Consider the following 12,034-nt stretch of genomic DNA (forward strand, 5'->3'; position numbering starts at 1 on the left):
GTCAATGTGGGAGGGGGAACCATGCTGTGGGGGAGCCAATAGTTCCGAATAGAAAGGCACCAAATAAGGAAAGAAACGACATAATGAGAATATCAACAAGGAAGCAGAAATCAACAATTGCACGACATCACCCTTCGTGCTTTTACTCTTAGCCTCACCAAAGCAGTTTTTATAATAAAAATGTGCGCGGCATCACCCTTTGTGCTTTTACTCTCGTCCTCACCAAAACAATGATATAATCAAAATGTGCACGTCATCATCCTTCGTGCTTTTACTCTCTTTCCTCACCATATAATTAATAGAATCGGCACGGAATGGTACATCGTGCGGCACGACATCACCCTTCGTGATTTACACTCTTTCCTCACAATAACAAACAATGCACGACATCACCCTTCGTGCTTTAACACTTTCCTCACCCAAACAACAATCACAAACAAAGGGGCAAGGAAATAAACAAAATAATAATAGAAGTCTCGGCAAGGGAACACTATTAAACAATTAAATCCCGACAAGGGAACAACACTAATAATCTCAACATCCCGGCAAGGGAGATAATCAACAAAGCAACAATATCCTAGCATGGGAACCATTTAATAACTCTTTCTTTCACTTTTGTTTCATAACTCACTTTACCACTTTAGCCCATGCTCCGAAGGGTTCAATCATCTCATATACTTTCGCATATAACAACGAAATCAAGATATTCCCAATTTAAAGTCTCACGGTCATGCTAGACACCAACGCATAGATACTCGTCACCATGCCTGTACGTCGTACTCAACGATTACCACATAGCAAATAGGACTCAACTCCTAATCCTTCAAGCTATGGTTAAACCAAACACTTACCTCGATGCACAAACACAACTCAAGGTTCAATTATAGCTTTACCCCTTGATTCCTCCGCCAATACGCTCGTATCTAGCCACAAGTACTTAATTACATCAATAAACGCTAAATGAATCAACCCTAGTGCATAAAAAATGAGTTTTCCAAAGTTTTACCCAAAAAGCCGAAAATCGCCCCGGACCCACATGGTCAAGACTCGAGGTTCGAACCAAAACTCGATTACCCATTCCCCCACGAGCCCAAGTACATGATTTGTTTTGAAATCAGATCTCAATCGAGGTCCAAATCCCCAATTTGTGAAAAACCTAGGTTCTACCCAAAACACCCAATTTCCCCCATGAAAATCATTGATTTGAGGTTGAAATCATGTTAAAAGATGTTAATGATTGAAGAAAACTAGTGAAAAATGACTTACAATTGATTTGGAGAAGAAAAGTTGTTTGAAAAATTGCCTACCAAAAATGAAAAATAACCGAAAATCCCGTTTATTTATACTATTCTCAGGTGCCCTGTGCGGACCACACAAAATGGACTGCGGCCGCACAGTCCTTCCTGAGGGTACAGAATTCCAGAGCCCACGTGCGGACCGCACAAAGTCGACTGTGGTCGTACAACCTTCCACCGCAGACCGCATATAGTCGACCGGAACCTACCCGAAACTCACCCGAGCCCTCGGAACTTCAAACCAAGTGTGCATACTAATTCAAAAACATCATATGGACCTACTCGTGTGATCACATCATCAAAATAACATGTAAAATCACGAATTCAACCTCAAACTCAACATTTTCATCAAGAACTGTCAAAGTTCATTAACTCTTCAACCGGAAGTCCAACTCACGTCAAGTAAACTCCATTTTCACCAAATTTTACTGTTATCTTTCAAATACTATAACAAGTTTGTTCCGGGCTCCGGAACCAAAATACGGGCTCGATAACAATGGTTTCAAACATTAATTCTTTTCTTTATTCCTTAGATAATTCAGTAAAACAATTTCTTTCAAAAATTGATTTCTAAGGCTTGGGACCTCGGAATTCATTTCCGGGCATACGCCCAAGTCCCATATTTTACTGCGGACCTCCTGGGATCGTCGGAACACGGATCCGGGTCCGTTTGCTAAAAATGTTGACCAAAGTTAACCATAATCAAAGTTTCAACTCTAAAATTTCTATTTCTCATATTTTCACATAGAAGACTTTCTGAATATTGGTCCGGACCATTCATGTAAATCAAGGTGGGGTAAAAAGGGAGGTTTTTAGGCCTCGGAACACTGAATGCACTTGCAACACAAGTGATGACCTCTTTTGGGTCATCACAGTAGCAATTCCTACATTATTATGCACCACATAAACAATCCTAGCATTATAATTTCTGCATAACTAGACCATAAACCAAGCGATCCCTAAATGTTGCAATGTGATATTTGTTGTTTGAGTGTTGGTTAAATGAATAATATATAATAAAATAATATTTCTAGTGGTTGTAGGGCAAAAGCACCACTTTCTAAGTTAGTAGCAACTTTATATGACACTTGTTACGTGGTTGCATCTTTCCTTTATGTACTTTCCTCAATGTATTTCCTTTATATACTATCTATGTAGCCGCTTTTTCTTTATTTGCTGTCAGATGCAGTGGGATTTGCGAGCAACTCTTAAGTTTGTGCTTTATTTGTTTCATAACTTCTGATATCGCTTATTGAACTTACAACTCATGGGCATTTTGGTTTACTAGTCCCCAATTCTCTTTTGTGCGCTGCTTCTCTCTAGCTTTAGGATTGCACCGTCCCTAGAGCTTTAGTGCCTAGATGCCTCTTTCTTTTGGAAGACAGTTGATGCTTATTTTAGGTTACCAGTAGTCATTGAAAATGAAGTCCACTATTTTTTCACTTTGGTACTGTGAATTTTTCCCAATAAGTTCATAATTTTCATTAAAGAGTGGCAAAAATGTGCCTGTATACAAAAGATATACCAAAAAATGGAAAACTTTACTCTACTTGCAACTGCCTTATATTTTGAGCTAAGTGCTAATGTAGTACAAGTGTACAACGAGAGAAGGGATTTCATGTACCTTAGCTTTTTCTTTATTACAATCAATGATGCAAGTGCCTTCATGCAGAACTAGAATTCTTTAGGTGCTGATCATAATTAGCTTAATTATTTAGTCACCTTGATCTCACCTACTATTCTACTGGGGCTTTGAAGCTGGTGTCCTTATCTCCTCATTTCATAAAGCTTTGCCCTTTGGTTTTTTTATTTTTTATTTTTTTAAAAAGTATGCTTATGCCCTTTCTGCTCTGAAGCAGCATCTCTACTTCAGTTAGTGAGCTAGCTGCAACTATGGTTAAAATTCAGTTGTGCAAGTGGCTTGTTAGTTGCCATATTATTTAAATGACCTAGCTGTAACATCCTGTAGCTAAATGACCTCTTTGTATTTTGTTGCTCCCTGCACCTTCAGCCACTTCCTTGCCTTCGATCGAATTTTAACTTTCCATATTATTTTGCTTCTGTTGCATGCAGGTACATTTTACTCGAGGCTGTATTCCCAACTCCATTTCTGAAATACGAGGGTGAATGAATTATAACTGATTAATATCGTGAATTGAATTAAAAGAAAGCAAACTCTTACATTTTCAATATGTAGGTTGGTATGTGAGGACATTTCTGGTGGACTGGAGGATATTCCTATCCCGGCAACCAATTTAGTTGATGATCCACCGGTAGCACCGACAGGCAAGTACCTATGTCTTGGTATTATGCTGTTCTGATGGCTTTCTTAATACCTCCTTCCTCATTAGCAACGACTTTCACGGTAATGCCCAAAATCATTTTATACATATGGAAAATTTTGACTTGTCTGTACTATTAACTTTTAGCTCGATCTGAAGATAAGATAGCAGAGAAGATATAACGAGGCAGTTGTCTCCAAGTTGAGACAACAGCCTCGAAAATCTATGAATTGGAAAATATCTTCTCTAAGCTTTATATTGGAGAATAAATTATTTATATTTGTGTATTTTCAGAGTGCTCATTATAATTTAACTTGTATAGATGACTGGTTGAGCTTTGTGAAAAGCCACCCTTTTCTCATGAAAAATTATTGCAATGTGTTAAATGCAATGGGGATCGGATTCGAGGGTAAGGGTTCTCTATGTTATATCCATCTCCTACCCACAAACTGTAGTGGTATTTCTCCTACACAAAGACACTCTTCCAGCCTTACATGCTTGTTTTAAGATGGCTGGAAAGGTATGTCTTAAAAGCAACACCATCCCCATCCTCTTAACTCTTTTCCAGTTGTTTCCTTACTTTTTCTTATTACGGTATTTTGTCCAAATGATTAAGGTTCATAATCTATCGAAGGAAGTTATTTTAATAGACTAATTTATCTCTTGGTTTTCATACATATTTTGCTAAAAGTATTGGTAAGAGTTAGGAAATTTTTAATATGAAAAGTACCCATTCGTTGTACATAGAGGAAAAGGTTTAGAATCCCTATAATTGTGTAAGTAGGAATAAGAATTATTAAGAATTACTTTCCTTTCTTTTTTATGATTACTTGCATACTACCCTTTCTGTTTTGGGATTACTTGTAAGCACAATATAAACCCCAACATGCTTGAGGGTGAGTGTGTTCATGGTTCGGTTTGGATCGACTTTTTCCTAAAAAGAAACTAAACCAAGTAAGTCGATTTTTCAAATATTAGAACCAAACCAAACCAATTAAGTCAGTTTTTTCTCGATTCGGTTTTTGTTGGTTTTTTCGGTTATTTGTCGGTTTTTCCTTAAATATAAGACATACACTACCAAACACATATTCCAGCACTACATTTTCAACATAACACTATCAAATCAATTGCCCATTGAGAAATCTATAATTTACCAAGATATATTGATGATAATTGAATCAAATAGTGATGAATAATTTAAGGACTCAATTAAAAATTGATTATTTTTAACATAAAATAAATTCTTAAACTTAACAAAAGAAAACTACCAATCAAACTAGAATGTAAATGAAAAGAACTGTACTAAAAGTGCAAATGATTAACATTTACCATAAAAATTTAGAAACTTTGTACAAAATTATACATTTATATATGTGTGTGTGTAATAATAAATTTGAAATATCTGCTTCTATAGTCGGTTTGGTTCGGTCTTTTTCAGTTATTTTTTTGATTAAAACCAAAACCAAACCAAATTTGATCGATTTTTAAAATTCAAAACGAAAACCAAACCAAACAAAAAAGTATCGGGTTTTTTTGGTCGGTTTTGTTTGGTTTTCGATTTTTCGGATTTTTATGAACACCCGATAATGCCCAACTCTAGTCCTAAAAAGGATAAGCGGTCGCTGCAAATATATCCGGTCTAAAAGTCTGGAGTTGAATCCCACAGAGAACTAAGACTTAGCTATAATTGTTTAATATCACTTGGAAGACAAGCTCGGACAATTTCTAAATGATAATATTAAGATATTGATGGCTAACTAATTAACTAACAAATTAAGGAAGTAAATTAAAAACTAGGGATACTAAGGGTTGGAGAAAAGATTAGGAGGTCTAGAGTTATGATTTTCCCAATTGTCGGAATCCTTCCTGCTACGTCTTTTATAATTTCGTCCTAGTATTTTCTACCGATCGTGAGTACTCTGAGTGTCGTAGCTCTCTCTCGAGCAACTACCACAATTTACCAGATGTATTCTCTCGAACTACACTAGGTAGCACTAATTCACCGCTCACTATGATCACACCAAGGTTTCGTTATCTCTAATCCCGCCTTTAAACCCTCTATATTGATCTCTGACATACGTCAGGAGTGTTGATTTTTTTTGATTTGCACCGGGTGTTCGAGCCTCTATGAGCCCCGACTAATCCCGGGGGTTCACAGGCCCTCGACAAGGAGTTTCCCGCAAGTACACCACGGTTAATTCAGGTTTTACCCAGTCCGATGACCCTTAGAAATTGTTTGCACCTAGTGGGTTTCGAACTTGAGACCTTGAAAGGGAGCAAACCCCAAGGCTCAAGTCAATTGCCACCAGGCCAACCCCTGAGGGTTCATACGTTAGGAGTGATGTTACTCAACAACTACCTAAATATGTATTCTCTCTCGAGTAGTACACACTAAATAGGCACAACCATTCGATGATCATTCAATCAACTGAAATAAACACGTATTTGAACAATTAGATAAATTCAAAGGCTAAATTATATTAAAACATAACAAGAATTCATGATGCAAGAGATTCTATCAAAATCTTAGACGACAAATTAGCTATTCATAAAAGTATGTGAAAACACAGTACTCCAATTCATAACCAACAATAAAAATAGGAAGAAAAATGGGGAAAAACTCGTGGTTAAATCTTGCTCCTAGCGTATTCTTGCCTCGAAGGGTGTTGTCTAACCCTAAAGTAGTTTCTCTCTAGCTTCCTTAGGTCTAAATTATGTCAAAGGTATGCCAAAGGTCCTCAAAATACCGTTTTCCATGTATATGTACCAATTAGGGTCGGGCCCAAACAATTACACCTTTTCTTACACGAAAAAAAAACACCTTTCCAGGTCAGGATGTCTGCGACCGCGAATTTTGGCCAGTTTCTGCCTCACATCTGCAGCCAGTGCGCGACCCGCACTTTTTGTGCATTTTCACCCTCTTCTGTTTGGAATTTGGAAAAATGTAAAACATGAAAGTTGTAGCCCTTTGAATTAGCTTTCCAACCATATATTGTTGAGATTAGATGGAGTTCTGAGCGAAAAGTTATGTGCATTTTATTAGATAGTGTACAATATGCCTACTCGGTTCTTCGTTCGTTCTTAACTATCATCTGTTTATCCCCAGCACGATCATAGCTTAATTCTTTGGACTTTTACTCAGACTTCAAAGCGCTAAATCACTTGAATTCATTCCGTAACATCTACATAGCTCGGAATCACTCCTACAAGGCATAAAATACACAATTAGTGCAAAACACTAGCGATTAAAGCTCAAACTCAATTAAAGTGCAGTAAATTAGAGTGTAATAAGCGACTAAAATATATAATTATAGCCTATCATCAACACCCCTACTTGAGCGAATAAAAAAAGCAATTCATTCTGAAATCTCTTCTTTATTTGTAGTCTAGTTAGAGTTTTGCATGTAATTACAGAGATAAGGTTTCATGATTATATTTCACGGAACAGATATATGGAGGATTTATATAGATGATGACAGCTGGCTTGGGATAAAGGTATAGTTGATTACAACTATAACAACCCAGTGGGATTCCACAGTATGGGGAGAGTAATGTGTAGGCAAACTTTACCCCTACCCTGGAGGGCAGAGAGGTTGTTTTCGAAAGACCCTCTGCTCAAGAGAAAGAATAGGAACAAGTAAATATTAACAATAAGGTCAGGAAAATGATATCAACAATATAAGGACCGGAGAAAAATAAATGGAAGAAAGCAGTAGCAATAGCAATAGCTAAACTAATAGCAACAAGCAGTAACACGACTAGGTACTAGAAAGCCGAAATGGAAGATCGTACTAAAACAACCCTAATACTGGCATTCTAAGAAATGAAGACAATGTACTAGTCAACTAGCCCTAATAAACCTGGAACAACTTAGAAAAACACACAACCACCTATTACACTTTTACCTTAATCTTTGACCTTTATACCTTCATGTCAAGGGCCATGTCCTTGATATATTGAAGTCGCGCCATGTCCTGCCTGATCACCTCTCCCTGGTACTTCTTATGCCGCCCTCTACCTCTTCTCCTACCTGCCAGCGCCAATCGTTCACACCTTCTCACTGGGGAATCTAGGCTTCTCCTTCTCACATGCCCAAACCATCTAAGCCTTGCTTCACACATCTTATCTTCCATAGGGGCCATACCCACTTTCTCCCGAATAATCTCATTCCTAGTTTTGTCCAACCTAGTGTGCTCGCACGTCTATCGCAACATCCTCATTTCAGCTATGTTCATTTTCCGGATACGAGAGTTCTTGACTGGCCAACATTCTGCCCCATACACCATAGCTGGTCTAACCACCGCCTTATAGAACTGACCCTTAAGTTTTGGTGGCTCATTCTTGTCACACGGAACGCCAGATTCTAGCCTCCATTTCATCTATCCCGCTCCTATACGGTGTATGACATCCTCGTCAATCTCCCCGTCTCTTTGGATAATTGACCCAAGATACGTGAAACTTCCTCTCTCGGGAATGACTTGTGAATCAAGCCTCACGTCTATACGAGAATTCATCTTCTGGATACGAGAGTTCTTGACTAGCCAACATTCTTCCCCATACAAAATAGCCGGTCTAACCGCCGCCTTATAGAACTGGCCTTTAAGTTTTGGTGGCACATTCTTGTCACACGGAACGCTAGATTCTAGCCTCCATTTCATCCATCCCAGCCCTATACGGTGTATGACATCCTCGTGAATCTCCCCGTCCCTTTGGATAACTGACCCAAGATACGTGAAACTTCCTTTCTCGGGGATGACTTGTGAATCAAGCCTCACGTCTATATCTGCTCCACCTGATACTACGCTGAACTTGCACTATAGGTATTCTATCTTCGTCCTGCTCAACTTGAAACCCTCGACTCTAAGGTCTGTTACCAAACTTCCAACTTTTCGTTGCCACTGCCCCGTGTCTCATAAATCAGCACTATGTTAACATAAACCATGGCATCTTCCCTTGAATATGATGCGTTAGTGTATCCATCGCCAAAGTAAATATGAAGGGGCTGAGCTCAGATCCGTGGTGTAACCCCATCCCAACGAAAAAAGTCTCCTCCCATTGTCCTCACCCGAGTCTTAGTTCCATCATACATGTCCTTAATCACTTTAATGTACCTCTGGCCTCCAAGCATCTCCAAAGGACCTCTCGAGGAAACTCGTCGTACGCTTTTTCTAGGTCAATAAACACCATATGTAAATCTTTCTTCGTATACATGAAATGTTCCACCAACCTGACTAACAAGATGGATGGCTTTCGTAGTCGAACGTTCCGGCATGAAACCGAGTTGGTTCTCGGAAATAGACACCGTCTTTCTATCCCTCGCTTCTATCACCCTTTCCCACATTTTCATTGTGTGACTAAGCAACTTGATACCCCTATAATTGTTGCAATGTTGGATATCTCCTTTGTTCTCGTACAACGGGATCATCGTACTCCACCTCCACTCCTTAGGCATCTTCTTTGTCCTAAAAGTAGCGTTAAATAACTCAATTAGCCACTCCAATCCAGCCCTACTCTCATACCTCCAGAATTCAAGTGGGAACTCATCCGGTCCGGTCGATCTGCCCCTGATCATTTTACGCTTCGCCCCCTCGGCCTCTCGAAACTAAAGCGCCTACAGTACCTAAAATCACAATGGCTCTCGGAGTGCTCCTAATCGCCCAACACAATGCTCCTATCCCCCTCTTCACGGAGGAGTTCATGGAAGTAAGTCTGCCACCTTCGCTTGATATGTACCTCCTCCATTAAAACTCTGCCGTTCTCGTCTTTGATGCTTCTCACTTGGTCCACATCACTCGCCTTTCTCTCACTCGCCTTAGCCAGCCGAAACAACTTTATGCCCCTGCCTTTGTCCCTCAGTTCTTCATACAAACAAGCAAACACTGCAGTCTTAGCTTCCGTGACCGCCAACTTCGCCTCTATCTTAGCCTTCTTATACCCTTCTCTGATGTTCCTCTGAATAATTTTGAGTTTTGAATTGTGATCATAGCAGCCTGGTTTTTGATACTTGATGAAGGATCCCTGTTTCTCTTTCTGCCACCAAAATAGTTCACATGCTACTCCTGTGCTGTTTACTTTGCATTATTGAGTCTCCGTCTTACCTACTGCATGAATCCTCAAAGCTTTATCAATTTCTACAGGAACTACCTAAATGTGTTTTTGTGTTACAATTTTTAACTTCCCTTGATTCTTGTCAGTCTTGTGTGTTTAACAAGGGATTTCTGATGGAAGTGGTGGAGATATGAGTGAGTTAGTTGGGAGCTTTTGCTGTAGGTCTTAGACTGATTGAGGCTTATATTTCGGCAATGTCGTGCACGTAAACATCTTGCCAATGTGAATGTATTGCTCTTATCCATTTGTGCCTATCTTTCTTACGTTTAAACTTTACACAACATTCAGGTTTCACTTATAGCAAGCATATTATTTGCGCCAAAGGTATAAAGCTCCCTTCAGCTTCCACAGGATGCAAGTGTCGTGGTTCATGTCTTGATCCAAGAATTTGCTCTTGCGCTAAACTCAATGGTTCTGATTTTCCCTATGTTCACAGAGATGGTGGAAGGTGAGTGCAGTATTTCTCTCCTTTGTCAGAGTATGTTAGTTTAAATTAAAGATGAATATCATTTACCTTGTTTTCTACCATCCACTTGTGCTGCTAACTTTACATGTTGACTTGCACAAGAATTGCCTACTGTCAATGCATGATTATCTGGGCTTACATGCTACGTGTTTCCTTCTTTATGTTATTTGCACTTTGATCTTCTCTTTCACATATAAATAGTGCTCTTTTTCCTCTTATTGTCCTTTTTAGTTCTTTGTTTGGTATATCATGGGTGATGCCAATTTCCAAGCATTGCCAGGGAGATAATGTTCATTTGGAAATGTGGGTCGTGGGATGAGGCAGACATGGTGTAGGGCATGTAATGTTGGTCCACTAGCATAGGTTATTTGGAGAGAGAAATGGGAGAGCTTTTGAAGGGCTAGAGTTGATTTTTTGTTGAGTTGAGGAGTAGCCTTCAATCCCATATTTTCATTTGACACCCATAAAGTTCCTTCTTGTGTAAATGATTGGGTGCGTTTCATAGAAAACCATGTCTTTTTGTAGGTTTTCTACTTTTTTGGTATACTTGTATACAGGTGCGTTTTGGCCCAAAATTAATGGAATTTATTTACTTTATAAAAGAAAGAATAAATATATTTAGGTCTCTTGGGAGTTCTTGGTGAAATCTCATTGCTCTCTCATGATGCTTTATCTTTTGTGGGCCTTAGGTTATGTCAAACATTATTAATGGTTCAATAAGCCCTGAAGATAGGTGCAAGACATGATATCTGCTTTCCTGAAGTCTCATTTAGCAGGTTCTTTAGTGCAGTCACCAAGACTCGTAAGGCATACGTATCATTGCCAATGGGCGTTATCCTGAAGGGCCATGACACGAAACAGTAAATATTTCTGATTAATAGAACCAAGAATTCTTTAAGGTCCCTGGTCTATTATAAAAAACATTTTCTGGTCCCTGTTATTAACTATTTTTGATTAATAGAACAAAAAATATCTCAATATCCCTTTAGTATGTATATCAATTATCTCGTATCTATTTGATTTATTATATTTCTGATAGACAATTTGCTTGCCTGTTAGCTCAGTGTAACTATATGAGATAACATAATGCAGTGTTACAAGTGTTTAATTTTTGAGAAGTGCTGATTTGGCTTTGCCTGGTGCTTGACAGCAAAGTGCAAAGCTTATTAATGTTCTGTTTGCAGTTGACTTGCAATTGAATTCCTTTAACATGCTTTTTATTTTCGGTATATTTTTCTCTGTAGACTTATTGAGCCAAAGGCTGTTGTTTTTGAATGTGGTCCAAATTGTGGATGTGGACCTGCCTGTGTCAACCGCACTTCTCAGAAAGGATTGAGATATCGGCTTGAGGTTCTTTCACTCGTCCATTAACCAGAGTTCAGATTTTTCTATACAGAAGATTATTGCATATTCATTTCTGCCGATGTTTCATTGTCAATGGGAGCAGGTTTTTCGTACTCCAAACAAGGGCTGGGGTGTGAGATCATGGGATTATATACCTTCTGGAGCAACCATTTGTGAATACATTGGTTTTCTAATGAAGACAGATCTGATTGACCCTGCAGCAGAAAACAGCTATGTTTTTGACATTGATTGCTTGCAAACAATGAAAGGGCTGGATGGGAGGGAGGCAAGTGTTCATATATTTGATTCCTGAGTTTTCCTTTTCCGTTTTTCTTATTCATATACATTTCTTCTAGGATTGGCCGAATGGCGTTTTCATAACTATAGTCTTATTCTTATCATTTGCTCCCAGACATAAATTAAAGATTTAGCCATGTATAGATCATCACTCTTTTGTGCTCTCATATTTTTGGCTGTTGCAGTTTTCTCAGAGATCAGGAATCATAATAATAGCAGTTGTGTGCATTGGTCCTTTAGTT

The 12,034-nt window shown here is 38.7% G+C and overlaps 1 protein-coding gene across 1 annotated transcript in view; it reads left to right on the forward strand.

The window, feature by feature from the left end:
- The window catches only part of LOC104246210 (histone-lysine N-methyltransferase, H3 lysine-9 specific SUVH4), a 28,402-nt gene that overhangs the window by 14,914 nt on the left and 1,454 nt on the right, over positions 1-12,034 (forward strand). Inside the window, exons 9-13 of the mRNA XM_009801975.2 lie at positions 3,369-3,418; positions 3,493-3,581; positions 9,974-10,133; positions 11,396-11,501; positions 11,599-11,781. Of these exons, the coding sequence (XP_009800277.1) occupies positions 3,369-3,418; positions 3,493-3,581; positions 9,974-10,133; positions 11,396-11,501; positions 11,599-11,781 (588 nt within the window). The remainder of the gene's footprint in view (positions 1-3,368; positions 3,419-3,492; positions 3,582-9,973; positions 10,134-11,395; positions 11,502-11,598; positions 11,782-12,034) is intronic.

The sequence above is a fragment of the Nicotiana sylvestris genome, chromosome 2, assembly GCF_000393655.2.
Source record: "Nicotiana sylvestris chromosome 2, ASM39365v2, whole genome shotgun sequence".
NCBI classification, from domain to species: Eukaryota; Viridiplantae; Streptophyta; class Magnoliopsida; order Solanales; family Solanaceae; genus Nicotiana; species Nicotiana sylvestris.